Source organism: Aphelocoma coerulescens, chromosome 8 (genome assembly GCF_041296385.1).
Source record: "Aphelocoma coerulescens isolate FSJ_1873_10779 chromosome 8, UR_Acoe_1.0, whole genome shotgun sequence".
In the NCBI taxonomy this organism is placed as follows: domain Eukaryota; kingdom Metazoa; phylum Chordata; class Aves; order Passeriformes; family Corvidae; genus Aphelocoma; species Aphelocoma coerulescens.
In genome coordinates, this window is record NC_091022.1 from 24,407,872 (window position 1) to 24,435,812 (window position 27,941).

The 27,941-nt window shown below is 50.6% G+C and overlaps 2 protein-coding genes across 3 annotated transcripts; both read right to left on the minus strand.

Annotated features, from left to right (window-relative positions):
• Positions 1 to 4,306: 4,306 nt before the first annotated feature.
• LOC138114168 (vitamin D3 hydroxylase-associated protein) lies at positions 4,307 to 15,537 on the minus strand. Of its 2 annotated transcripts, XM_069023328.1 has the most exons (15): positions 15,017 to 15,537; positions 13,931 to 14,044; positions 13,448 to 13,591; positions 12,967 to 13,100; positions 12,486 to 12,692; positions 11,925 to 11,965; positions 11,207 to 11,331; positions 10,713 to 10,838; positions 9,894 to 9,991; positions 9,313 to 9,412; positions 8,713 to 8,756; positions 8,038 to 8,077; positions 5,829 to 5,937; positions 4,868 to 5,013; positions 4,307 to 4,596 (listed from the first exon to the last, which is right to left on the minus strand). In XM_069023328.1, exons 1-15 carry the CDS (start codon positions 15,224 to 15,226, stop codon positions 4,468 to 4,470), a joined length of 1,767 nt encoding a protein of 588 aa, XP_068879429.1. In that variant the 5' UTR covers positions 15,227 to 15,537; the 3' UTR covers positions 4,307 to 4,467. The 2 variants fall into 2 exon arrangements, with proteins under 2 accessions (XP_068879429.1, XP_068879431.1); XM_069023330.1 differs by lacking the exon at positions 4,868 to 5,013.
• A 2,465-nt stretch (positions 15,538 to 18,002) lies between these two features.
• On the minus strand, positions 18,003 to 26,389 carry LOC138114169 (fatty-acid amide hydrolase 1-like). Its single transcript, XM_069023331.1, has 15 exons — positions 26,179 to 26,389; positions 25,013 to 25,126; positions 24,149 to 24,292; positions 23,713 to 23,846; positions 22,498 to 22,704; positions 22,056 to 22,096; positions 21,371 to 21,495; positions 21,089 to 21,214; positions 20,769 to 20,866; positions 20,301 to 20,400; positions 19,961 to 20,001; positions 19,538 to 19,577; positions 18,884 to 18,992; positions 18,431 to 18,576; positions 18,003 to 18,341 (listed from the first exon to the last, which is right to left on the minus strand). The coding sequence occupies exons 1-15, from the start codon at positions 26,341 to 26,343 to the stop codon at positions 18,213 to 18,215; spliced, it is 1,719 nt and encodes a 572-aa protein (XP_068879432.1). The 5' UTR covers positions 26,344 to 26,389; the 3' UTR covers positions 18,003 to 18,212.
• Positions 26,390 to 27,941: the final 1,552 nt, after the last annotated feature.

The window sequence follows — 27,941 nt, forward strand, 5'->3', positions numbered from 1 at the left end:
TAGAGGGATGTCCCAAGTCCAGTCTCAAGTCCATAGCAGAGGAGACAGACCTGCCTGACTTGCAGGTCGATATTCACTCCTCCATGTTGGTTTTGTCACCTGAGTTGATCCAGGTCCAAGGTCAAACCCACTAGTGGAGTTCAGATGACAACCATGACCCTTTTCACAGGAAGAGTCAGCCTGTGGGATTTTTGATCTGGGATTCCATTGTGGCATCCACAACATGTCCTTCACTTTGGACCGTCCCAGAAAAAGGCAGTTAAACCAAGTCAGAGAGTCCCCTCGTGTCCCCAGCAAGAGCTGCACCATCCTTGCTTACAAGAGCAAAACTGCCCTGATTCACTGTCAGCAGGTTCAGCTCTCAAGCAGGCTGGCTCTTGTCAGAAATTTTTATAACTGAACTGTTTTCTCTCCAATTTGGTAAGAAATATTTTTAAGTCAGCCTTGATTAAAATGACAAAGAATGAATCCTGACAGCTGTGTCTTGTGTTCATGTATTTGAAACCAAACACTCTGATGCTCTTTTTAAAATGATTTGCAAAACGAGGCGTATTAACTATGCTGCTCTGAAAGAATTCTAAAGACATTTTACAAAATACTGAAATCATAGTGAAATGCACTGGACCCCTCCGGGGAACTTGTCCAATCTGGCTCAGAGGGCTGAATAAATGTTTTCTGGGAACTCTCCAGTTTCTGACTCATTTCAGCCTGGAATATCCATTGGCAGCATAACACTTTCCTCAGTTCCAGGCCAACTCCACTGGCACTCACAGAACATAACAGCTGCTAAGAAACTTGCCACTGCCTAAGCTGCACCTTTCCAAATACCACGAGCATCAGTTGAGAGGTGAGGGTCTGCCTCTATCAGCTCTTTTTCACCTTGCTCACCCAGGACCCTGCTGGCTTTTCCTGAATCAACTGCGATAGGATGGGAACAGAGAACTCCCATAGCAATCCTCAGACCTCTGACAGCAGGGGCTGCTTTCTCTCCTGATCATTCCCACATTTTCCCCACTTCTGTGGGTATTGCACTATTTTCCTTTAGCCTTTCCATAGCCAAGCGGGTTGTATGAATCCTACTTAGAACTTGTCCAGCAAGACAGAGACATGATCAGAAAGGGTGCTGCAGAGAGCTCTTAGTTCTTCACCAGGAGTCCAGGAGCATCCCTACTTCTTCCATCATGTCTGGTGTCTTGCCCAGGTCTGTCCCCACTGAGTGACAGCTGAGACTCCAGTGCCCTGAGGGTGAGGGACTGGGATGTTCCCAGCTGCTCCATGGCTGGGCACAAAGCTTACAGCAGCAAGCTGGGCTTTCACTGGTCTCCTGTAGGCAAGCAGGGAATGTTGGAAGCTGGAGAACAGTAACAGGAAAGAAAGAAAGAAAGAAAGGAAAGAAAGGAAAGAAAGAAAGAAAGAAAGAAAGAAAGAAAGAAAGAAAGAAAGAAAGAAAGAAAGAAAGAAAGAAAGAAAGAAAGAAAGAAAGAAAGAAAGAAAGAAAGAAAGAAAGAAAGAAAGAAAGAAAGAAAGAAAGAAAGAAAGAAAGAAAGAAAGAAAGAAAGAAAGAAAGAAAGAAAGAAAGAAAGAAAGAAAGAAAGAAAGAAAGAAAGAAAGAGCATATTGAGACCATTCTTGGAGGTGAGGATTTGTGCAGTAAACAGCTGTTTCAGAGGGAAAGATGTACCAACCCTAATTCTTGCTGGTTTTGTGTTTCAAGGGTGAGCCTTGTTATATTCAGGTGTTTCAATTCACCTGCTTTTTAAAATATTTGCTTTAAGCTTTTCAACTTCCACCTTCCTTGAAACTTGTTTGAAGTGAATGTCTGGGGTCCTGGGAATGTTTGTGTCCCTAATTTTCTCTGCCACTGCCTGCTACATAGAGAGCTCTGTGTGCTTTGGATACTGTAAGGGGACAACTGACCCGTTCTAACCACTCATGTTCTGCTGGTGTAAATCCTTCTAGAGAGTTTTATTTGCTCCTGGTGTTGTGACTACACACCAATGTGAACTGCAAACAAAAGTCCTGCAAAATAAAGTAAAATGAAATAAAAACCCTGGATTTCCTGATACCTCAATCTCTCAACTTTGCTTGGTTATTTATCTGGCCACAGAATGGAAGAGGGATTAAGGAGGGCAGATTTAAGGTATTCAAATAAAGAGGGAGGAGGAAAAAGAATTAAAGACCGCAGCCAGGACATTGTGCTGAAGATGAAAGAAACTAGTAAAAACAAAGCCCTTTTGGCTCAAGCAGCATTTGTACATAATTCTCTGAGACAGAGCAAAGCCTGGACTTTGGTCAGTGCCAGGCAGCTGGACAAGCACTCTGCAAACACATGGTGCAGGTCTGCAAGGGCTGCACAGCCCGAGCTGACAGCTCTTGGTGAAGGACCTGCAGCAGGGCTGGAAACAGCAGCACTGTGCTGGTGGGTGTGGAAGGGGCTGACATTCCTTCTCCAACCTGGAGGAGGTCTGGAGGAAGAACTCTCTTGAAAACTTAAGGTTACACCCTGCTAAAGGCCTTGCTCTGCTAGTGTTTCAGCCTCTGAGCTCACCAGACTGCTCTCAGCATTATCCTCCCCACTTTCCCTACATTTATGCAGCAATGACAACTGATGTCATGGACAACCCGGCTGGAGAAGGGCCCTGAGTTTTACCAAGGAAGATGCTTTGCTCTCTGCCCAGTTGAGGAGCTTACCTGGTCTCTAAATCCCTGGGCAGACCCTAAGTCAGGTCCAAACATGTATCTTATTTCCCTCACACTTTTTCAACCTTCTTCTGGGCATGTCTTCCCCACTTCATCCACTTCAGCGCCAGGAGAGCTTTATTGGAGCATCCATGCACTCTACTTCAGCATCTACTGGATCATAGGAAGAAATTCCCTTTGGCTGCTGGGTCTGGGAGCAAGCGCTGCAGGATCCTGAGATCTAGTGCCTAGCTGGAGGCAGGAGAGAGGAGAGCGGGAGGAACAGCAAATCCCTGCTAGAGCCATCCACACGGAGCAGCTGGAATGCAGAGCTCAAGGATGCCTGGGGAAATTCCTTTTAGAAACAGGACTTTTTCACCTGTCTCAGCCTTGCAAAGCTACGGAGGGATACAGGAGTGAAGGACGCAGTCCTTTCCTTGCAAAACAAGGTCTGTGCATGCTCACATCTAGCCAGGAGCACAACCTGGGCAGATTACCAGTTTAATGGAGAGCTCCCATCTTCCCTTTGAGAGTTCAGCTAAAGACCCTTTGCTCCTGGCCTGAGAGGGTCACAGTCATTCCACAGGCTCCCCCCCAGGCAGGGGTTCCGTGGCTGGTGCCCCCGGCAGCAATCCTGCAGAGGCAGGGCATCTCCTCGGAGCAGGGTGTGCCATGGAGCTTCTCCCGGCTCCGCTGGGGTCAGAGGGCGGTGAGTCAGGCTGTGTGACTGTCACGCTCACTCTGTGACTCAGACTCGCTGGTGGCCACGGGAGGCAGCTGGATGACTGCAGCATCCCCGAGCAGCCCCGGGGAGGCAGATGAGTACCAAGGGCAATGTCACCCCTTGCCTCTCTCCCTTTGCCTGCAGGCTTGGGGAAAGAATCACCCTAATGATCGTCTCTAGTGAGCGTGCCTTGTTTCAACACACACTTGCTTATTCAAAGCATCTCCTTCATCACTCCCACTTTCTCCTCCAGCCTCTTCCTCCACCTTGAGAGTGAAGGATGGGCCAAGAAACAGCACACAATCGTCACAGTGTTGTTGGAAGCACCCAAGAGTGGAATGGCCTAAGCATATCCACAGAAATTCTTTCTCAGTTTTCCCTAAGCGTTTTTCGGCAATAAACCCCCATCTCTTCCCATTGCTTAACTGGAAGAAATAATGAGGGACAGCAGTGGTGATAGACCAGTTAACATTTCTCACAGCTTATGGTTAAACAGAGAATATTAACCTTTGCACCACTCCCTGCACAGCTAAACTGCTGGGTGGTGTGGAGATCTAGACAGCAAATGAGTTCAGGAAGCGGACAAGTTTGTGGAGGAGAGCTCTCTTGGCAGCTATTTAAACCCATGGGCTGACTGCAAGTCTGTGCCAAAAAACAATGGCACAGCCAGGGAGGGAATCCTGCACTTACTAGATTATACTCTCCCACAAATATTTGCTCCTGCCCACAGTTGGAAGTAAAATATCGCAATAAACAGCTCTTTGGTCTCACAGCATACAACAGATATCATGAAACTGTTGTTATTGGATCCCTTTGATCCAGCATTAACTCTCAGTCCTTTCTTTTGTTTTTTTTGACTCAGTTTAACTCAAACAATGAAGGACAATTTAGACAGAGAGGGGATTTTTGCTGACTATTTTAAAACCGAATTTAGTGTCACTTTATTGAAACATTAATTCAGAGTCTTCAGCTTGCTATCTACTTTGCTTCATATCGGGTAGAAGGTGGCTGAAGCGAAGGGCAGGGAATGAAAAGCCATCACATTGGAGGCTGGCTCCCAGAAATCACACATTTCTCTTCGTGCCGTGGGCAAGAGTCTCCACCTCCTTCATGAAGCGAAGGCACAGCTCCTCCTGCCAGGGCAGAGCCACGCACTGCACGGCCACGGGCAGCCCCACGGCTCCTTCCACAGCCTGCAAAAGTTAAGGACAGTGCTGAGTCAGGGCAGGCACTGGGCATTGCAGGAAGGGAGGGCAGAGGAAGACAAGTGAGGGCACAGCTGCCAGGCTGACAAACACCAGCCCTGCTGCACCACAGGGTACTGAAACAGTGGATGCGAACTGGGCTACTAAACAAGCTCCCACTCTCATTAGGGGATGTAGACAAGCCTTGGGACAATGTCCCAGAGGTGTCACTCTGCCAGTCATAATCTTCTGCTGAGGCTTAAGGTCTTTTCCTGCTGACCTCTTTCAGCCTCTTGTCCCAAGGGTCTCTGTAGTGCCCTTGGTAATGCTTCAGTTCTTCTTCGTCGGCCCTCGTGACCGTGCTGACCGGCACCACCCCAGCAGGGAAGTTTAACACGTTGTACAAATTGGTGTAGGAGGTCGCAGCTGGAATACAGAGCATGCAAAATGGCAAAATTTAATGTGCTGGGCCAGCACATTATGATAACTTGAGTTGCAGGAATTGCAGGCTGAAGTTGCTGGTCCCAAGGAGGCCCTGAAAATGCGCTGTCTCAAAGGGACTTTTGATGGACATGTTTGGATACCAGGGAGCAGAGAGTGACCTGTGCTTTCACCTGTCACTCATGTGGAGATTAGATGTGCTCTGGAAGGGACCAATTCAGAGTCTGCATCTATCCCTGGGGAAAAATCCCAGCTATCTCTCCAAGATATTCCTGATGTCCAGTAATGAAACACCACCGTGGGGATTTTGGATCCCAAAAGGTCATTGCTAGAGGGATGGAGGACCCTGACTGTTTGCTGGAAGCTATAAAAAAACACCTTTTTCTGCAAGTCACACGCAATGAGCCTTCCTGCTGTTTGCAGAGTATTGGGAAGTGTGAGAGAGCTGCATCCACAAGAGCCTGTAGCAAAGCTTACCACAGCTGTCCTCACTGCCACTCTCTGCTGCAGGAGTAGCTCTGCGGCTTTCTGCAGCAGAAAAACAGAGAAAACTCACCACTGAACAACTGGGACAGAGTGACCACTAATTGCTGCCCATAATAATCCAAACATCTGCAGCTCAGATGAGGGGTGGGTGTGAGAAGACCCACCCAGAGGCCTCTCCTTTGCTTTCTTCCACAGAGGGGAGAGCGAGCACCGTGCGTGGTTTGGGGAATGCCCCAGGGACCCAAGCATCCTGCTGCAGCTCTGCCCACAGACACCACCGTGGGTGTGTGCAGGGACTCCTCAGGGCACGTTACCAAAGAGCTTCCCAGCGTAGCCATGGTTGAAGGCTGGCCCCAGCATGGGACAAAGGATCACATCCAGCCTTAGCTCCCTCCATTTGGCAATGAATTCGGTGCGGTAAGCCTGGAAGGAAAGGCAGAGGAGATGACAAAGGTGTCTGCTGGACAGCAGTGGCGGATCAATGCTGACAGAGAGGAAAAGGAAGGAGAAAGCCTTCCTGGATACAACAACAACAAAAAATTAAGATAAAATCTGAGCTGTGCTTTGAAAGGGTCAAGGGATTTTATTCTTCCACTTTTAGGTTTCCTGTCAGAATACCATGTGCTGCCCAGACCTAGACATTAATGCTAGGTGTGCGTTTCAGAACTGATTTCTTTGAGTATTAACCCAGTCCTTTCCATGAACAGCTTTGTTTTAGAATTATATTGAGTGGAGATCAACAGCAGTTTGTTTAGATGACTAAAAAGTCACATTTCCTAAAAGCTTTGGTTATTCTGGTAGAAGTATTAGAAGATATGAATCCAAAATACTTCCACAAAACCTTCTTTCACTCTGCATGAGGATACACTTAAGGAAAGGAAGCAGCAAGAGACATTTGGGCAAGCCCCAGGACATCCCCCACAATGCAGGAGGCACAGCTTCAGGATTGTACTGCAGCTCCAAGAGAGACCCAGACTTGTAGTCTGGTTTAGCACAGCTGTGCTGAACATCAGGCAACGAATGAATCCACACTCAAAGAGATATCCCACTTTATCTCAGCAAACAGATGTGGGTGGAACCACAGTATGGTTGTTTTTGCAGCCATTTTCTGGCTACAGGGACACATCTGTCCCATCATGGCCCAGCCCCTGTCCTGCACAACCTTTTCACAACAAGTTTTCTGTACAAGAATCTTCCAGCACTCTCACAAAAGATCTGGCCTTGGAGCTATTCTTTAGTCTGACCTCAATCTCCACCTGCACTCTGAGATCCTTCCTGCTGAAAGTTCAACAAAGGAGATGTGTTTCCAGGAAACACAGTCACTGCAGCTAACCTGATTCTTTTTTATTTTTTTTTTTTTCTGAGAGAAAAGCTGGTCACTAGCCAAAAGTTTTGAATCAGCTCTTGTTTGCAGTAGATGAAAACATGTGAATATGGTTTCACGGAGCTACAACAATTCAAAATATCTTTGAAGCCTTCAAACCTTCTAAAGTGTTTTCTGTTTGGCTTCTTTTGGGAGATTTTTTTTTTTTTGATGGTGGCTCTTTTTTTGTGTGTTTTTTGTTGATTTGTCTGTCTTGGGTTTTTTATGTTTACTTGTTAGGTTTGGTTTTCTGTGGGGGTTTTTTTGGGAGTGGAAGAGGAATCTGTTTTCACCTTAAGAAAAACCCCATGCCCATTTCATTTCAAACACTCCCACCAGTGACCAGGCAGCTTTTTAGGAGTTTTTCCTCTGCCCTATAATTTGTCAGACCAGAGTGCACATCCATGGAGTGACTGGCACTGATAGAGGCTGGGTGCAAGCTGGGGGGATGTTTCTCCTCATGGAGGGTTGTGAGGGAACACAGATCCTGCCTTGTGGGAGGACACCAAAACAGCCTCTTCAGCATTGCAAAACACCAGCTGAAAGAGGATACTCTCTATAAATAGACAGAGGCAGCGGAAAATACCAGAGAGGAGAGGTGCTATTTAAACTGAAGGACAAAAATAAAATGAGGATAAACTGGAAGGGAATAAAGAGCACAGGAAACATGAAGGTTTCCAACCATCAGAGCAGGGAGGAGAGGAGCCAGTCAATAAAAACAAATGCAAGCATAAAACTAAATTGGTTTAAAAGAGGAACTTGGTCAGTTTGCGGCAGCACTGGATGCAGTTGTCCAGGAAAAAGCTTCCTGTCTGAGGTTCCTGATCTCAAATGAGTTCATAAGAAAACCACCTAAGTCACAGAGTTCAAGAACACAATTCTGGACTCCTAATATCTCTGCTTGATAGTTCAAGCATGACCTTAGCTCACGACAATAACACCTAATACCTGAAATGAAGAATTCACACCAAGAGGCAGAAAAGACAAAATGAAGCCTCATCTTTAGTGGCTGTTCCTATTCTATTTTTGTATAGACAACGCAGGGCAAAGGAAGGTGAATAATTTTCAACCCCACGTCCATCACAGAGTGCAAAACAATTGCTTAGAAGCTTTGTAAACCTCTCACTATAGTAAAGAAAATAAGATAAAAGTGACATTACCGCCACTGCTCCATGCTGATCCCAGAGGTTTTTGGCAGATCTGGAAAGGTGGCAGAATTAATGAGCTTTGTGACTGTGGCAACAGAAAACAATTAAGAAAATGCCCAGACAGTCCTATTTTTATGGTAACTGCATGACCCTTCTAGGAACAAGCAATGGTACCACCCAGCTGATTCCCCCGGTGCACATGTGCTTACGGGTACATCAAAAGAGCTTTTGCTAAAGCATGCCAGAAGACCTGGATAAAAATCAGTCTTCTAAATGCATTTGCTGTCAGTTTGGTGTGCCTGTGCCTCTTCTGGAGGTGCAGGTACCTCACACCACACCGCACGTGCAGGCAGAGACCTCTGCATTAACTTGGCACTTGGTGCTGCGGGTACCACCTGATGGGGAAAACAGCCCACATCTCCCTGTGCTGACCTCCATGGAGTCATCCCAGCTCTGTCACTCTGAGGATGCCTGAGCTCTTAAAACAACCTCTGGCTGAACAGCCCTGGGTAAGCCAGTGCTGAGCCCAGCTGGTGCAGAGGCAGCACACACTCACCTGGCTCAGCCCGTGTCACACAGCCCCGTGGCACGGCTTTGCACACACAGCCAGCTGGCATCTACCTGCATGCATGGGTGGGCACAGCCAAGCACATCCCCTTTCTCCAGAGCTACCTCAGAGTGTCTTACCCCACTCCACAGAGAGCGCTGAGATCCCGGGCAATTCGTGGGTACTTTAGAAGGGAAGAGAAGAACTTGGGATTAGTCAACAACAATGCAGCTGGAATAGCTGGCTACCCTGAGACTGCATTTTGGGCATCTGTCTTGTCCTAGCAGAAGTGGCTCTGAAGAACAGGCCAGTTCCAGTGAAGTGGGTTTACTCCCACATTAATGTACACGTTTAATCACAACAACCCATACAAATAAGGCTCTAGACCACATTACTAGTCCTGGAGAGCATCTTCCGGATGTGGGAAAGCTGTTTAGATCCTTGCTAGTGATATCCATTCTCCTGGAGCTCATTGCTGGATGAGCTGTATGCTCACAGGTTTCCTGAGAAAGGATCATATTTCAACCTCCCCAAGCAAAAATGCCACAAAGGGCTGTCAGACTCACTTGATAAGTTCAGCCTGGGTTTAGGGAGTAAATATACTTCCCTAGGAAGCCCATCAGGCACTTAACATGAAGCAGCTAAGCATTCCTGGGTGGTACAATTTACCTCCCTGCACAAAGAACCTCCCCACCGTGCAGATTTCATGTCACACAGGTGAGACACGCCCACACACTTACTATGGGCTTCAAAATAATAGCCAAGGTCCTTTTCACTAGAGCAGGAAGCCTGTACGTGTTGAACTGGGATTTCAGGTTGGGATCCACGATGTCTCCTTTGCTGGAAGGGCAGAGAGTGAAAAAGTCAGGACAAGTCACCTGTACCAGAGTGATAGCAACAGCAGTGCTGCTCCCAAGGCAGGGTTTGTCTTGGGGGGGGTGGTGCTAGAAGACAAAATCTGCCTGTTTCAATGGAAAACACTGAACAAGAGATGCTGAGGTGGAAATGCTCATTGCAGAAGTTACAGGTAAATCAGTATTTTACTGCCTGTGTCATCAGGGCCATAAAAGCTCTGGAGAGCTTTGCAGTGGTGCAAAGCACAGCCCTGGGCATGCCGAGGTGAGAGAGTGGCTGGGGGGGCACCCACCATGTTACCCGTGCACGAGGACTGGCTGCTGCTCATGCTAAAGTCATCCTGCCAGAAACTGCTCCTCTGCTGCTCATTACTCAGTTTGCACCCACGATACAAACGCTCTGGGTGCAGCTACTGGCCTCACAGTTCCAGGTTTCACAGCCCACACCGCAATGGGGGTTTACTCACAAGCAGTCCACCAGGTGGGTGGCCCCATCCGCGAAAATCCCTCTGGTGAACAGCTCATCCACCACGTAGTCGATCTTGGGTGGGGCAAAGGGAATGAGCTGCAAGAGAACCATCCCTGTCCAACAGGCAGCAAAAGGTGAATGACTCAGAGCCCTCTGTGAGCCTCCCTGCCTCACCAGTGGTCACCAGAGATCAGTGAGAAGTGGTGAGAAACATACACCCTCCTTTGCTGCTCCAGGACAGCAAGACCTCTTTTTCATCTGCCTGCTGTCCTTTCCCATTAGTCCTATCCAAGGCATTAACACATATTGGGACCTGGCACAGGCTCCACTCCTCCATACGTTAGAGAAGAATTCTTAGAAACTTCAAACCACCAATTTTTGAAATTAATTTGCATCACTGGAACAGCTCCCATATAGAAATCTCCACTGGTGGAACCACAGAAAAATGTAGGCTAAAAGAAGTCCCTGGAGGGTCAACTGCTCCAGCCTCCTTCCCACTTACCCACTTACCCACTAAGAAATCTGTAAGCTGTGTTTAACAGCTGAGGGGTCATGGAAACTGTTGTGAGTTTGATATTTATGGGAACACCAAACATGATGGAAAAAACAGTGCTTGGGGTAACTTGGAGATATCTGAACATAATTATCACATCTGCTAGGCCAGAAATATAAGCAAGGTCACTCCAGTTTGGAAAACAAGCTGTTGCATTTGCCTTTCTCTTTTACGGGGAGCAGAAGCGGAGATGGAAAGTGATTTGTCCAGATTTTGTGAGGACCAGGGTAACAGCTCCAGGCAACCACAGGCATGGAAACCCACCGTGTGCCCTGCTTCCTGGAGGAGCTTCCTTGTGTGCTGAACAGCCCGTTTCATGCTGGGCGAGGGCTGGAAGTAACCATCTCCTTCGTAATACCCGATGCGAAGAGGCTTTGAGCTGGTGTAAACCTGCGAGGAGAGGAGCCATGACTTGCAGCCAGGGGAAGCACAAGGTTGGACTGTTCCCAGGGCTCAGGGAGGCACCAGCTGAGCTCTCCTGGGCTGGGGGAATGGTGGGAGCTAGAGGGCTGGTGAAAAGCAGCTCTGTCCAGAACACACTGGTCCTTGGTACAGTCTTTCCGACACCACCTCCTGCCTGCCAGCCCTGCTGTGTGGCTGCTCCTTGGGGGTCGCTCATGCTGGGTGTCCCCTGTCCACAAGGATGTGTGTTTCCCTGGATCCTTTGCTATCTCAGGACATGAAACCAGATGGGAATCTCCAGAGATCGTTCTTTGTTGCTGGGCAGATGGAGACATGGGATCGCCTCTGAGCCTTACCTCCTCATCGAAGGGGATGGGGGGCACGGTGGGGTCCAGCTGGAACATCTGCTGGCAGAGCAGAGCCTTCATGCACAGGGCCAGGCTGTCCACGTCCCTCGCCATGGGCCCCAGCATCCCTGTCACTGTGAGCACAAAGGGGCTGTCACTGCAGCCAGGTGGGCTGCTGCTGTCTCATAGTTACTGGTAGGGCTCCAGCATGGGGGAGTTTCAGGTCAGGGAAGAGGAGCAGGGAATGAGGGGAATGAGTGTAATGAGCAAGGAGGTCCAGCAGGGAGGATCTGTCAGAGCAGAGGCAGCCTAATGAGCCTAATGACCTCCTGGGCCAGGTTCTGCAGGCATGAGGAGGGAGGGCTGCAGCCTTCTTGCCAATGCTGCCTGGGGGCAGCTGCGGCTGCCACGGTATCCTGGCAGCATCTCCAGTGAGACACCCCAGGTCTTTGGGATGCACATCTCACACCTTTCCTGACAGGTGTTGCACTGCCTGGTTCCATTCCATCACTGCATTGATTTCATCCTGCTGAGGTTCAGCCAACACTGGCCACAACCCAGAACACAGCAAATGGTGCAAAATGTTGTAACAGGAGGGTGCTTTAGTAGGTCACTGCTTCGGCTGGCCATGAGGCACTGGGCACAGCAAGCACCCTTGCTGGCATCTCAGTAGTAGGAGATGTAAGAGGCAGAGGTTTGATGTAGTAACATGTCATCATGGACTTACCTGACTGCATTCCTATGAGAGGAGAAACAACTCCCTGTTTGCTGGGAACATAATGGGAGAAGCAGATTAGCAGCAGCTCTGTAAGGCAGGTCACCACGCTGAGCTGCAAACTTCCCATTGCCCTCAGTCAAATCTAGACGGGCAAAAGTTCCCACAAAGACTTGACACTTCCTAGGCTAGGAGGAAGATTAACATGGTCTGGAAGCTGCTAGGGACAGTATTTATCATCTCTTTCCCCTGCTGCAACTAATTCCTTATCTATGGGCAATCCACCTCTGATAAACAGAAAGCTCTTACAAGCAAAGCAAGGGCTGGGGAACATCTGAAAAGGAGATCATCCTGTAGTATTTACTTTCAGCTTCTTGGCCAGGGCTATTAAAAACTTAATAAGTCTTTGGTGTCATAGAGATTGAAGTCATCTTGTGTCATTAATAGAGCAAGTTCAATGCTAACTTAACCCTGGGGGAAACCATGGGAACTCCTACAAAGTTTGATGCCCTGTGGGGGACACCTTGCAGCCTCTGCAGTGGGTGGAAGAAGAGGACAGAAGTGGGCACGTACCTGATCCTGTTGCCTGTGGGTTTGAGGCCACAGAGCCCGCAGAAGCTGGAGGGCAGGCGGATGCTGCCGGCCACATCCGAGCCGATGCCCAGGATGGAGCCTCCCCCTGCAATCAGAGCTCCCTCCCCACCCGAGGAGCCCCCGGGGCTCTTCTGGTGGTTGAGAGGGTTCAGTGTCTGGCCAAAGATGAGGTTGCTGCAGTCATAGCTGGGGAGAGGAAGATCAGCAGGTGAGTGAGGTGCTTGTGCCTTTGCAAACCATAAACACGGGGCATAGAGCACCGTGCAGGGATGGGTGTGGAATTAAGGTGGAATCAGCATGAAGTAGATTTGTTGAGACAGCTGAATTTAAGAAGGAAGAGGCATCAAGTACAAGAGAAATCCTTTCAGATCCAAGTAAGGAGGCAATTAACGTGTGTCATTAGCTTGGATGGCGAGAGGCACGTGTCACAGTGTTTCCACGAAGGCAAACATGCCATTACTTTATCATGGTCTGTGGGATGTTGGTTTTCACAAAGGGGATTGCCCCCTGGTGCTTTAGAACCTGGACAATGACGCTGTCTTCTTCCTTCACTTGGCCCAGAAATTTCACCATCCCTCCGGAGGAGATGTGGCCCTTGGGGATGGGAAACAAAGCTCTTTAGGTGCAGGAGAAATGCTGTTTGGAGCTGTGACAAAAACAGACATAAGTCGTGATGCCTCTTGTGACACAGTTCCCACCTAACTTTTCTCAGAGGCAGAAGAGGACCTGACTATCCCAGGGAAAACCAGATCAGAATAGGCCAGAAACTTCTGCAGAAAACAAAATTTTCATCAAAATTTTCAAAGGTAGGTTTGCTGGTCCCACAATATTGGATCCAGAACATCCTTGTCTGAGGGAATTCTTAGCCAGTCCTGATGAGGATGGGAAATCCTGGCCTGCTCCCAGACCCAAGGCAAAAGGCAGAGGAACTGGGGCTGTACCTTGCAGTTAATGTGGTCCTTGATGCTGATGGGAATGCCATAAAGCAGCCCCTTCTCCTTTTGCTTCTTCAGTTTCTGGAGCTGACCCTCACATCCATGAATGAAGTCTGTCACGCAGTTCACCTCCCGATTCACCTCCAAAGCCTCTCCAGAACAGAGAAGAGCAGCAAGACAGATGAGTGGATGGAAGGAGACATTACGTATTGAGTTTTCAAGCTAAATTTTCAAGCTCCTCAAAACTTCAGCATTTATTATTCAGCTCTTACCTATAAACTTTGGATGTTTATTTCTGAGATATTTTTCTGCCCTGGATCTCTGTCCTGTGCATATTTGCCTGTAAGCCACCCTTCAGACATCACAGTACTGACAAATTGTAATCCCCAGTGTTGCTGGTTCTCTCAGCAAACGAGCTGATTTTTAATTTGAAAGTCCCACTGCAGGAGAGTCCTGCAGCATCTCTGCCATGCTGGAGGTATCACTCACTTTGTCCATGTAGGAGTAGAGGACACTTTCTGGGGACAGGGACCCCGCCTTCAGCTTCTCTACCAGCTCCACCATTGTCAGCGAGAGGATGTGTGAGGTCTGGGTGCCTGAGTTCTGCAATGGGTGGAAAATTGGGTACAGAGAGGAAAAAGACAGAAGAGGTTGGTTAAGGCTGCAGATATCCAATTCTAATATCTGCCCAGACATCACCTTGAGTGGAAAATTTTAGGAGATATGCCCTGTAGGCATGCAGACCTCCCACAAAGCACTCTGTGTGCTGGAGTGGGGAATTTGCTGACAGGGAATTTGCTGAGTCTTAGTTCATAAAACCAAAACAGGCAGAAAACTGTACCTTGATTGGAGAGTTGCATGAACCTGCAAGAGTGGTTTGACCTGTCTCTATTTACTCTCCTAAAGGCCTTCACTCCCCTTCTAACTCCAACTCACTGAATAGCAGTTCAACCAGCTAAAGTTTTACAAAATTTATCATTAACATGGAAAAAAAAAAAGTGTGGGCTGTTTGCAAGCTGTCCTCCAAGAAAAGAATAGCAGGAGGTATTTCTTATGGGTTTAAGACAATTCCAAGGGCCTGACCTCCTCAAATCCAGGTGCTTCTTTACCTGGGCATGGGCAGGAGGAAATGGCTTTTGGTCACTGATGTGCAGATGTTGGAGGGACGTGAAGCCCTCTTGTACTTTGAGGATGATGGGGCAGACAGATCCCTATGGAGGGGCAGAGGAAAGGGGATGGGAGAGGAAAGGCTTGGCAGTAGGGATGGATGAGGAGAAAGGACACAGGGAGGTTTGGGGTGGTGATCTGATTGAGAAGGTCCCAAGCTCCAATCTTTCTTTCATCCTCAGGATTTCCTCAGTGGGTCTGTATTGAGGAATACTTAATTTACACCGTCTTTTATGGGAGGGCCTTTTGAGAAAATGGAGGGTGATGACCCTCAAAAAACATTGGGTTGGAGATGCTCCAAAACGTGCCTGTGCCCCAGCCACCATTCACAGAGGGACTGATCAGAGCTCCCCCATTTCTTTGGTTATCCAAAATATAAACCCTTCCTCGCATATACCCCAAATCTACCTCTTGCTTAAGCCTGCGAGCTGCCTTCTCCATCCTCTCCAGGGCCAGATCCCGAGACCTCCTTGCCTCATCCATCTTCTGCTGGACCTGCCTCCGTCCCAGCCATTTCAGAAGCACCACAGCTGCAGCTGAGCTGCAGAGCAGAGCCAAGAGGGCGCGAGGGTCTGCCCAGGATGGATCCAGGACCTGCCACAGTCGCTCTTGGGTCATGACTTCTCTCTCAGGTCCAGCTGCAGACACCTGGCTCTCACCTTCTCGTCGGAGGGCTGATGAATGCAGCCTCTGCGCTCGCCTGCTGCGCAGGATCAGCTCTGAAGCAGAGCTGCTTTAACAAAGTCCAGGAATGGACTTTCCAGACTGTGGACTTTGAAAGGGTCTGGCTGCTGGAGCAGCGTTGTGGGTCAGGCTGCAGAGCAGTGTGCTCAGCTTACTCAGTCTGGGGGGCATCCCCAAGGCTGGGGTGTCCCCAAGGCTGTGTCTCCCCCAGCCAGAGGCTGTGGCTGTACCTGGCTACACACAGAGCTGAGTGCCAGCAAAGCCCAGCTCTGTGCTAGCCCTGCTATACTCACATGTAATAGTTAATGAACACTTAAGCCCATTAACTAGAGGTGCTCAGCTGTCATCCCTGTTGCTCACCTGCAGCCCCGTGAGCCTGGGAAAATATCGTTCTGCTTGTCCTGGGGAACCTCATGCAGGGAGAGAAACAGCTCCTGTGGAGAGGTGGGAGCACAGGAGAGCCAAGAGAATGAAGATGCAACAGTGACTCTGGAAGCGCAGTGTGGAAGGAACTGTCTGAAGATGCCTTCAAGGAATATAACTGCTCTGTGTCATTTTCAAGCCCAGCCTCTGAAAAGTCGTTTGCCAACCTGAATCAGAGGTTGAGCACTTTTGGGAAATCCCCTCTGATGGATTCAGAGTCTGCTCTGCTGTTTCTAACCCATCCTCCAGCCAGCAGAATGCAAAGGAGCTGGACCATGTAGTCTTAGCAGCTGCCCCTTGCCACGGGTGCTCCCCCTGCCCAGGACTGTCCCGTGGCTTAATGCAAAAAGGAGAGGCTGAAAAAATTAAGCTTCTCTCAGTTCTCAAGCATCTGCAAGCCCACAGGGAAGGGACAGGGGATGCCTCTGAGAGCTCATCGCCAAGAGGCAAGGCCACCCCCCTATATCTGGAGAGACGCTGGCTCTGCTCCAGGCAGCAGGGTAGCACAGCTTGTAAGGGGAGAGCACCCAGGGTAACCATTGCTCTCTGGTGGAGAGGTCGTGCTCGAGGACAGAAGCCAGCAGTCGTGCTGCTGTATCATGTTACCTTCTTGCCTGTTACAGACATGTCCCATGGGATATTCCTGTGGCAGCAGGGAAGATGTGAGACCTTGCAGAGAACCTGCTGACTGGAAAACTGAGGACAGTCCTCCCTATTTGGACAGGGCGGGCAGCAAAATGAACCAAACAACTCAGTGTGGATGTCACCAACCTCTCCCCACTGACTGGTCTTCACTGCCCCATCTCAGCCTTGAGTGCTTCAGTGCTGCCATTCACACCAACCTCTTATTGCCCAGGCTGGGCTGGGAGTAGCCTGCAGCTGGCCCTTGTGGCAGCTTCAAGTCCCCAGAGCCACCCAGCAGCTCTGGCCCTGCCTGGTGCACTGCCCCGTGGTTGTGAGCTTGCTGGAGAGCTTTGCTCAGGGCTTCCAGTGAGGAATAATTACAGGTTCAGGTTCACTGGTGGCTGCATGGTTTGGAGTCCTGCACCCTGCCCACCTCTGTGCCAGGGAGAGAGTGGTTAAGCTAACAGTGATGTGGTGCTTGGCTCTGGGAGCAGAGGTGCAGGTGGCACTGCCTTTCCTGGAAAAAGTCCTCTGGGCTTGAATTTTAAAGTAAACATATAACCCCATCCAGCACTTTCTGTATGGGCAGAAAGCACCTGTAACCTCACTGAGGCACTTCTGGGCTTGGCTTTACATAGCATTCAGTCATGGGATGCCTGGAGCTCCCTCCCTCCTGTTCTCAAAGCCTGCTGATAAAGAATGGGGGTCCTTGGGAGCTGATTTCTCCATGGCTGTGATAAACTATCCCAGCCCTTGAAAACACTCCACGCTTCTGCATGGTTCTGGTTTAAACTACAATAATACATTAAACCCCCGAACATTAATCCTGCCAGAGCTTTGTTACCATCTGCTTTTGACATCCCTGCATTGGGAAAACACTTTAGCATTGTGAAATTCCTTTCTGGAACACCCTTGGAAACCTGCCGGGAGCAGCCACCGCTGCCAATCCCAGCGCCAGTGGCCATCAGTGGCTGGAAAATCCTGCTGGAAAACCTGGCATGGGCTAAATGGGAGGAGAAGGTGTGCAGGGCAGGCTGTCTGCTGTCCATCTGACCCTGGCACACTGCTCAATACAGGCTTCAAACTGAAAGGGAGTGGGTTTGGGTAAGATATAAGAAATTCTTTCTTTGGGGGTGGTGAGGTCCTGGCACAGGTTGCCTGGAGAAGCTGTGGATGCCTCATTCCTGGCAGTGTTCAAGACCTGGTTGGGTGGGGCTCTGAGCAATGTGGTCTAGTGGAAGGTGTCCTTGCCCATCGAAGGAGATTAGAACAAGATGATCTCTAAGGCCCCTTCCAACCCAAACTGTTCTGTGATTCCATAATCTCTCCTTCATGCTGTGCAGGGTGCCAGCAGCCCTATGCTGTGGGAAGTAGGCCACAGCTCCCTCCCTGCTTTCCAGTCTGCACGCAGGCTCAGCTTTCCCTTCTCACTGCTGGTCTGTGCTAGAGAAAATACCAGATTTCATCCTCAGGGAGCTGAGAGCAGAGGGGAAAATCCCTGTTTCTACAGCACTCCAAGTAGCAGTCTCAGCATTTTGGACAGAACCCGTCCCCACACCCCAGTTTCCCCATCTGTAAGAGAAAGATCATGTTCCTGTATTTCCCTGGGGTGGTTAAAATCCACCCCAACCCCACACACGAACACAGACTTGAAATAACTGACTCAGATAATAAGAAGTACTGTATTAGGACAATGACTGGAAGAGCTCCACCACATCAGAGCTTGCTTTGCTTTCCCCTCACCCCCAAAGCCAGCAGCCAGCCCAGCCATCACTGCATCCTCACTGAGGGGAACAAGAGTCCTGTGGGCCACACCAAAGGATGGCCCGCGCTGGTGTTAGCTGGAATCCTGCTCTGGCTGAGCACCTGGGGCTCAGAAGAAACTGTTCTTCTTCAGGCTGAGGGTCTCCACCTCCTTCATGAAGCGCAGGCACAGCTCCTCCTGCCACGGCAAGGCCACGCACTGCACGGCCACGGGCATCCCCACACTGCCACGGAAAGCCTGTGGCACAGAGAGAGGGACAGGGCTTGGGGATGTCCAGGGGAAGGGATGGGAGAGCTCGTGCTCCTGGAGAGCCTGGCACCACTCACCTTCACCAGGGTCCGGTCCCACCAGTCCTGATAGTATCCCTTGTAGCCCTTCAGCTCCTCCTCGTCCTCATCCGTCACCAGCGTGACAGGGACAACACCAGCAGGGAAGTCCAGGGCGTTGTAGAGCATGGTGTAGCTGACTGCCACTGGGGGAGAGGGGGAGCTTGCAGTGCCAGCCTGCGCAGGGAAAGCCTTCACCCCCCTCTGTGTACGCAGGATTCCAGCTACTGGGGCACTTGTACTGGGAACTCAGGGGCTGAGGGATGGAAGTCGGCCCTTTGGCTCCCATTTGGGGGTGTGTTCCAGGTGCTCCCCGTGGGCTGGGCCGCAGCTGTCCCAAGAGCTGAGCTCTTCCTACTGCTGGCCAGCACCCTGGGGATGCAAGGGGAGGAGGAAGGCTGCTCATGGATACTGGCACAGTGCCACGGCAAAGGTCCCCTGTCGGTGTCCTACCTGAGAGCTTCGCAGGGTAGCCGATGCCGAGAGCCGGGCCCAGCATGGGACACAGCATGACATCCAGATTCAGCTTTTTCCACTGGGCAATGAACTGGTGGCAAAAGTCCTGAGGAGGAAATGTGCTGGTGGTCAGTGGGGTGGATGTACTGTCCCAGGGTGCCAGGGTGTCCAGCTGGGCTCTTGGTCCCTCCCTGGGAGCAGCCAACAGGCTACATCAGGCCTGATCCTGCTAAAACCCAGCAGTGCTTTGCTGCCTGGACAATATTCCTCCCAGCTTACAAAGCACCCTCTCCCTGGTAAACTGGAGGTGGGCAAAGACTGAGTGCATGGGCACATGGTGACTTGGGACATGGGCACGGGTCTTTGGAAAACCAGAAGGGAAATAAAAGCAAGTCTGATGATCTACATTTTTATATGCAGATGTCAAAAATTCTGGTCTGATTTAGCATCATGAACTTGCCTACATGTTGTCCTAACCCTTAAATGTGCTGAGAACTTGCACACCCAAGTGAGATCTGTTGAGGAGTGACGTGTTCCCACCTTACATCACCAGGGACCCAATAATCTCCTGACCTTGGTGAGTGCTGAATCTGCCCCTTCCCAAACAGAAATCAAACAAAAACTATTTAACCCCAAACTGCAATACTTCACCTCGATTTCATGATGAAGACTCCAGACTTCATCCACTGTGCTGTAAAAGGAAACAAACCCAATGAAAGGCGTCCTTCCCTGTGCATACACCTTCTTTCTGCCTTATGGGGTCCCTACCTCTTGGCATGATGGATGCATTAACCAGTGCTGAAGCAAACACCATATTTCATTCCTACAGGCTTCATCCTCTTCCTGAGCAAAAGGCTGTGACCCCTGCTCTCATTCCCACCCTCAATTTACAAACAGTTTTCCAAACCCAGCAGGGTTATGGTGTTGACACAAACTGCTCTCAGTTTGCTCCCACCCTTGCATTTCCTGCTTTGCATTCTCTCAGACACGTGCAGCTGCAGCAGTACCAATAATGTAGCAAACCCTGCTGCAAAACAAATCTTCACACATTTGCTCAGGCTCAGATTTACTCACTTTTCTTTCATGTTTCTTACGATACTTGAAAATCGAGGCACCTGAGCAGGAGAAAGTAAAAAAAAAGGAAAATAATTTCTATGAATCCCAGCTCCATCCTCTGAGACAGCTCAGTGACAAATACAAGCTGTTTACTCAGTGTGCAGGGAGGACTTGCGGATTTTCCCCAAAGAGGGGAGAGAAGGAAGAGAAATAGCATCACTCCAGTTTGGAGATGTGTCTGAGCACAGCCAGGAAGCAATGCCCAGAGACTTCTCTATGAGAAAGCCTTACTGCAATGGGAGACAAGTTATCCACATATAGCTTAACTCTGTCTACACTAGAAAGAAATGGACCTTACGAAAGGTTTGGCAATCCAGGAGAGGAGAATTTTCAGCCAGTGTGGTGCCTTTGCCAGCCAGAACAACAGCCCCGTGCCGCCTTTCTCCATCTCCCCTTCGCTGAAAGGGAGAGGGGGGTTTAGCTGAGCAGTGGTAGGGAGCAATCACAGCAGATCAGCTTTTCCCAGGCCAACCCCTCTGAACAGCATATCTAAGTGACAAAAACAGGTTTGCTCCATTCTGGTGGGCAACACTTGATTCTCACAGCATTTATAGGATATCAGCTCCCAGCCTCCTTCCAAGGCTGGAAACAATCCCAAAGAGAACCAAGGTTCTGAATCGCTTAATATTAAACCCCTGCCCAGTGCCTACCAGCCACTACCTACATCCACTAGGTCTGCTACCTGTATCCAGATTCCAGCCAGACCCTAGGGAGGATTTTTATAGACAGGCACCAATCCCACCAAACTGTTCCAGGCCATACTTACAATTTCTTGACAAAGGATCTGCCTCCATCTGCAAACATTCCCCTGATGCAGTAGTTAAAGACCACGTAGTCCACGTTTGTGAGTTCAAAGGGCACCAGCTGGAAGGACAACACAGGAAGGTATCAGTGGCACAGGCACTGTGTGGGACAAGCCATTGAGGGCTTGAAACAGGCTGAGCTGGGCTGAGGATTTCCTGACAAGCCCACAGGAAAACCTCCATCCTTCCCTGAAAACAATGTTTTCCCTTTGAGCAACAACTGCCGAGTCAGAAGACACAGGACGGGCTTGCCCCCCTGTCGAAGCAGCCCCAAGGCCCCTACCGTGTGGCCGGCCTCCTCCAAGAGCTGCTTGGTCTCGCGGACGGCGCGTCTCATGGCCGGGCTGGGCATGGTGAAGAAATCGGTTTCATAGTAGCCAATGCGGAGGGGTTCTGTGCTGGAATACACCTGCAGGGAGAGGGAGACGCTGGCTGGAAGGGTGCCAGCGGAGCCAGCAGCACGGGGCGAGTCTGGAGAGCGGCATTTGCCTCGCCCACCCACAGGTCAGGTGTTTTCAGCCTGCAGCTCTCCCCAGAGACCTCTGGCCCCCTGGGGGTCCCGCACCTCTTCATTGAAGGGCAGGGGCGGCACTGTGCTGTCCAGGCTGAACATGTCCTCGCTCAGGAGCGCCCGCAGGCACAGCGCCAGGCTCTCCACGTCTTTTGCCAGTGGTCCCACTGCTGCAGCCACTGGAAGAGACCACAAGAGAGCATTCGTGGCTGGGGGTCTTTCAAGGGTACGTTCTGCAAAACCAGGACCTCTTGGCATTGTTTTATCTTAATTTAGTGTTGGCAACAGTTCCTCTTTAAGAATTGGGCAGGGGATGCCCACAAGTGTCTTCCCACCCACAGGTCCATTGTTATGGACCCAGAGCTGTTATCCATTAACATGCGCCCTGGCATCTCCATTTCATGATTTAAAAAAAAAATAAACAAAAAGCTTTGTCAATCATGACATGAGGACAACATCAGACACTCCCTTTGACTGCTAATCCCACCCCCACGAAGCAGTGACAGACAAGGCCACACCTTGTGGGTAACAGGTCATGTTGTGGTTTATGCTACACAAACTGCTCCTCTCAGCTCATGCGCATTTCAGTTTCTCAGAATTCACAGTATGGGGGCAGCTCTCTGAAAAAATCTGAAAGGGAACCTGCTTCTCTCTAAAGGTGATGGACAAAGTCCTCCATAACCAGCTGAGGATCCTTCTCACCCCTGCCCTGCTGCTGCGGGACAGACATAACTCCTACCTGCCTTCTGCCCAACGACTCCAGCCATTATTCCTCTTTTGCTGTAAAGAAAAGAGACACAAAATACAGCAGCTGAGTAGTTTTCATTGAAGGGAAAGGCTTTAAGCAGTAGCAAGTATTAATTAAAACTGCAGAAGTGAAGGCTGGCAGAAGGAAGAGCCGAGGGGAAGCCCAACAGACACTCACCCTAGGCCTGACAGATTTAGGCCCTGTCGGTCAGGAACAGCCATCCCCTTAGCATGCAATTGGAGAGGGCTCCCCATCTCTGTGCTGGGAACCAGTGCTTCCCTTCATAGATGCTCCAGAAAATGCCCAGACAGGGATAAACGAGCCCTTCCCAGTTCCTCCCAAGTTTCCCTGGCCCACAGGAGTAGGAGCATCCCAGCACAGTGGCTGGTGGAGTGGGTGTCACCCAGAGACATCGCTGCATTTCTCACAGTACCTGAGTCTGTTCCCAGTAGGTTTGATTGCACAGATCCCACAGAAGGCAGCAGGAAAACGTAGGCTCCCTCCTACATCTGTCCCAATGCCCAAGATGGACCCACCACCTCCTACAAGTGCTCCTTCCCCACCAGAGGAGCCTCCAGGGGTTCTGGTGTAGAGCAGAGGGTTGCACGTCTGACCAAAGATTAAGTTCTTGCAGTCATAGCTGAAGAGAGAGAGAGATTGCAATGAGGAATGCAGGTATCTACTGCTGTGGAGCCTAGTCACTACTAGAAGACCTTGAGAAGGTAATCAGGTAGTTCACTAGTTGTTACACTGACATCATTTACTGTGGTGGTGAAGACCATGAGCCTTTTCCTGGTGGTCCCATGCTCTGGACTCACTAACAGCTAATTTCAGTGTCATTAAACCTAACCCAGAGAGAACCTCTGGCAGCACAATCCTCCTGGAAAGCCTCCCTGTTGAGGCAGTCTTGCATGTCACAGGACACCCAAAGCTCAGTCCTTGCTTGAGACCAGGCCAAATGCCAACTGCAGAGATATTTACACTGGACTTCCTCAGAAGCTGGTGCAAAATCTGATAATCCCCAGGGCAACCTCTTTGTGTGGCTTTTTTGAACTATGGTCAGTCATTGCCACATCATCTTAAGGAAGGCATTTCATAGGGTTTGGGCAATGGTCACCCACAGAGGAGCACTGCCAGAGCTCACCTGGCCGGACACAGGCACACTATGGCTGTCCAGCAGAGCACACGTGAGCTCACCACATATCAGTGACACCAAGAGTGGTCTTGCTAGATAGAGCAGGAGGTTTGGGGGCAGAATAATTTGAGGCTGTTAGCTTAACTAGCTTCTCCTTCCATCAATATGTGTGTGCACTCTAGAGTTAACAGGATCATCTCTGAGAGGTTAATTTAAAAAAAGATAAAAAGAAAAGTGATTTAAAACCACCCAGCATAGGACAGAAGGGCAACAGTTTCTCTCCTCCCCTCCTCCTCTTCTGCTTCTTTATTTCATGTGGAACTAGAGCTAATTTTCATCCTCAGTGTAAATGTATTTACTTTTCAATGTGAAACTTATAGACACAAAGAATGGGGACCAGGTGTTGTTATATAAAAAGAAGTGGGAAATGAGAATGAGACCAGATAGAAACCCTCCCTCGAGAAGGGGAAGGGAGCACTGCTGCTATGCTGAGGGAACAGAGCACCCACCTACCTGATGAGGGACTGGGGAACATTGGTTTTGACAAATGGAATTGCCCCCTGTCTCTTGAGCACCTGCACCACCACGCTGTCCTCTGCTGCAGGTTTGTTGAGGTTTTTTATGAACCCCAACGTGGAATCATGACCCTGGGAAAAGAGGACAATGAGGTTTTCAGATGGAGGACTGCAGTTCTCCCTATCTCTGTACTTTTAACTATACATTTAAGCACACACATGCACCTCCAACAACCCACCCATCACACACATGTTGATGGCAAATCTGAACACCCTTTGTTGGCTCACATGGGAGACAGGCTCCTCTGCCCAGGCAGCCCATCCCACATCAGCTAAGACAAAGTCAAGCCATGTGCTGAGGTCAAACCTCCCCTCACCACCAAACTTCAACCCACAGGGATTTCGGGATACAGGCGGAATCGTGCTGGTGGTACCTGGCAGTCGATGGAGTCTTTGATGCTGACTGGCACCCCATAGAGCAGACCTTGCTTCTCCATCAGCTTGGCTTTCCGGAGCTGGGTCTCGCTTTCCTGCAGGAACTCCGTGATGCAGTTGGTTTCTGTGGCGATTTGGAGGGCCTTGGGGAAAGCAGGCAAAGCCCACAGGTGAGTCACAGCCCATGGTGCTGCACAATGACCTCTGTTCTGCCAAGGACACCTGCCTCTTCCCCCTTTTCCACCTCCCCATCTAAGCAGTCGGTATCAGGGCAGCCCTTCCTGCTACTTTTCAAGCCATTTTCATGCCAAATTCCACGATTATTTCCAGACACAGGGGGGCCATAGCACCAGCTTATGCTTGATGAAGGGAGGTACTCAGCTCAGATGAATACTGCACACTATTCTCTTGTTTGAGCTTCTGGGGTGGCACAAATGATAATCCCAAAGAGGGAACCCAGGAAGTAATCAGAACTTTATGGCAGAAGTAGAGAATGAACATGAACACTGACTTTTTGAGGTTTAACAACCCAATTGGAGATGGAGGGGTGACAACAGCAGCATTCTGCATCTTCCCTACAGGCATACCTGCCCTAGGGAAGGGGTGGGCTCTCCCAGAAAGGTATGGGCTCTGCAGATGCTGCTTGCTGGTCCTTCTTCCTCCAAACCAAGCTGAAAGCTATGGCAGCCAGGTGCCCAGCTCTCTAGCCATTCACAGAAAACCACACAAGGGGCCATCACGTACCAGTGAGCAGCGACAGCTCAGCAGCATTTGAGCCCGGTTTGAACCTTGTGCTGGGCTCCTCCCAAAAAAAGCCAGCCCCACTGTGGGTGAGATGCTGCCCCGCCACCCTTGCTCCTCACCTTGCCCACATAGGCATAGAAGACGTGGTCTGGAGGGAGGGAGCCATCTCGGAGTTTCTTGGAGAGCTCCGGCAACGGCAGAGAGAGGATGGAGACCATGTTCACAGAAGGATGCTACGGGAAAGGTTGAACAGGCAATGTCACACCTCTACTTCAGCTGATGGCTTCCTCCTTTCTCTTTGGTGCCCTCTGTAACTCACCCAAAAAATATCTGCCATTTAGTTGCTGAAGGTGGTATCTGCCCCAAGATCACATCCTGCTCTACCTGACACTACTGAGCACAGTGTGAAACCCTCAGGGCCAGTACTGGCCTGGGCTTTCTCAGCCTTTCTTCCTGTTCAGACCAGTCACACCAAGCACCTGCTGAATAAAATAAAGCTTTTCACGTAGCCTTGTTCAGATAGGTCATGGCTAGGCCTGGGGGAACAGCTTAGTGCAATGCTCTTGCTGAATTACAGTGGGAGTTGGTGTCATGGTTATAAACACTGTTCTATCAAGGAATGAAACCAGAACCGGAGCCAGCTCTTCTCCTCGCACCACCAAGATATTTGCACAGGGAAGTGCAATAACCAGGGAGCCCCTTGGCTAGTCATTTTTGGGTCGACAGAGCTTTCCTCACCACCTACTAAACACCATGAAAAACACATCAAACCTGACGCCTCGAGCTGGACTCTGAACCTGAGCGAGTCGGCCGGGCTGCCTGCCGGGATCGCGGGGCACCACCGCATCCCTGCCTGCAGCCGCGGCTGCACTCTGGCCCCTGCTGATAACACATCGCCTGTCGCCTCTTCCTGCTGCTTCCTCAACCGGCCTGAGCCTTCCTCCCCGGCGACGGGGCCGGGGAGCTTTCACACAGGGATTTTCCCCTCCTCGCTGCCTGGGACTGTTACCGAGATAACGGGTTGTCTCCCGCTGCCCCAGACAGCGTTTCCTCCCCATCCCTGCGATCGCTGCGATGCTGAGGTGTACGCGCACACATTGACGTAGGGAAAATAATGACACTAAATCCCCTCAGATCCATATAAGGAGCCGGGAGAGCACCTGACAGCCGGGCGAGCAGCTGCTCCTCGCAGGGAGGGCGGCACAGGGTACGCGACGGGGAGGGGGCCCAGGGGAGGAGCTGCCGCCGCGGGGATGGAGCAGGGGCCGCGGCTGCCGGCACTCACCTGCTCCCGAAAACGCCGCGCCGCCGCCTCCATCCGCACCAGGCTGCGCTCCTGCCGCTCCTGCGCCTCCGCCACCTTCCTCCAGAGCGCCCGGCGCCGCCGCCATCGCAGCAGCAGCAGCAGCAGGGCCGAGCCGCCGAGCAGGGCGGGCAGTGGCACCCGCATGGCCGGGCTGCGGCAGCGGCACCCCGAGCCCCGGCACCCCGAGCCCCGGCACCCCGAGCCCCCGCACCCCGCCCCGCTCCGCCCGGCTCGGCTCGGCACGGGCACCCGCCCGCCGCCCGCGGGGAGAGCGAGGCAAAACCTGGGCGGGATTCCGAGCCGGACAGGGATTTAACCGGTTTGCTGCCTTGCGAGCGCCGCGCGGGCAGGGAGAGGGAGGTCCGGGAGCAGGAAAAGCTGCTGGGTGATAGCTCGCCCCTCCCTGTGCTGGGTGGTCTCTGTCTGATAAGGTTTATTTGTTTTTGCCGTTCGCCGGGGGAGGGTTTGATCTCCCCGTAGTTTTTCAGCTCCTCTGGGAACAGTCTTTGCTTGGAGGATCGAGGAAGCACGGGAGGGGAGTCCCAAAGGTACCCGACTTAGTTGCATTTCCTGGAGCCAAGCGGCTGTGTGGGAAAAAGAAACAATGAATGTCGCAGGCTGTGCCCAGCGGAGTTCACTTGTCACTGGCAGAGCATGGGTGTGCCTGTGCTTTGCGAAGTGCCGCGGCTCCTAACAGCGATGTCTGGCATCCCTGCTCTGCGGCCTTGCACTCCGTTTTGAGAGAAACGCCAAAATAATTTCTTCATCACCAGCCCCACAAGGAGTCTGTCCTTAAAAAAAAAAAAAAAACCCCACGACTTCCAAAAGTTTGTCAGAAAATATTTCAAGCTATCCAGTTTAGATACTGCTCATAGGATTGTGAAAAACCTGTTGGGAAGGATCTGGGATGTTTTCTCACTTCCCAGCAGGATGTGCTGTTCCTAAGCCACCCCAGGGCAGATGCTGAGCTAGAAAATGTGGTGGAGCTAGATGCACCCAGACTCGATTTCCCTGGCATTACTGCTCAGGCCACTGGCTTTATTTAGTTCAGTCTTCACCATCTGAGGGCTACTCTGGCAGCACCCTCGGAGGGAGCTGCTGTGCTGTGCATCCACAATGTCCTGGGGTGTGCTGGATGCACTCCATGTCCTGGGGCTCTTTGCTGAAGAGTGTTGAAGCCTCAAAAATACTCAGCCCTGCATGAACTCGATGGCCTTCTTGCTCTGAGGATATGCAGCTGCCTGTTGTCTGCGTCAAGGAAATCACATGCAAGAACAGCAGTTTTCCCAGCAGTTTTTTTTTTTTTTTACTTCTTTTTTTCCTTCCCTCTCCCTGCCCTTTTTCAGGCTGTAGGGCTCACAGAATTATACAAGGTTGCAAACTCCCAAGGGCACTGCTGTCTATTCACAAGAAAGGAGTGAGTTGGCAGGAGTACCCTTCCCATGAGTCAGGAGGATGTAATAAGCTCCAGGCTGGCAGAGCATACACTCACTGTCTGTGATCCCTATCTCCCCTTTCCTCCTTTCTCACCCTGTTGGCTCCAGGCTCCTGCACTCATCTCACCCCATGGCAGCACAATGCCAAGTTGGGGCTTTTCCCTTGCAGGCTGTAAAACCTTGTGCACTGAGGTCCTTCAACATGAGAACAAGAAAGGTGGTGAACTTTGGAGAGACAGAAGTAAAATTAGTTCTTGTGGAAGACAAAATTACTTCTCCAGCCTTCTTCCCCCTAATTTAAATCCT

What these genes read in the sequence shown, in the direction of transcription:
- LOC138114168 (XM_069023328.1), bottom strand. Translation starts at nt 15,226, where the DNA reads ATGACCCAAGAGCGACTGTGGCAGGTCCTGGATCCATCCTGGGCAGAC. An exon ending in AGGACCACATTAACTGCAAG is followed by an intron (nt 13,101 to 13,447) that starts GTACAGCCCCAG and finishes CCCATCCCCAAG; the next exon opens with GGCCACATCTCCTCCGGAGG. An exon ending in AGCGCTCTCTGTGGAGTGGG is followed by an intron (nt 8,078 to 8,712) that starts GTAAGACACTCT and finishes CCACCTTTCCAG; the next exon opens with ATCTGCCAAAAACCTCTGGG.
- LOC138114169 (XM_069023331.1), bottom strand. Translation starts at nt 26,343, where the DNA reads ATGCGGGTGCCACTGCCCGCCCTGCTCGGCGGCTCGGCCCTGCTGCTG. An exon ending in CGCGGCGTTTTCGGGAGCAG is followed by an intron (nt 25,127 to 26,178) that starts GTGAGTGCCGGC and finishes CCTTTCCCGTAG; the next exon opens with CATCCTTCTGTGAACATGGT. An exon ending in GGGACCGGACCCTGGTGAAG is followed by an intron (nt 18,342 to 18,430) that starts GTGAGTGGTGCC and finishes TCTGTGCCACAG; the next exon opens with GCTTTCCGTGGCAGTGTGGG.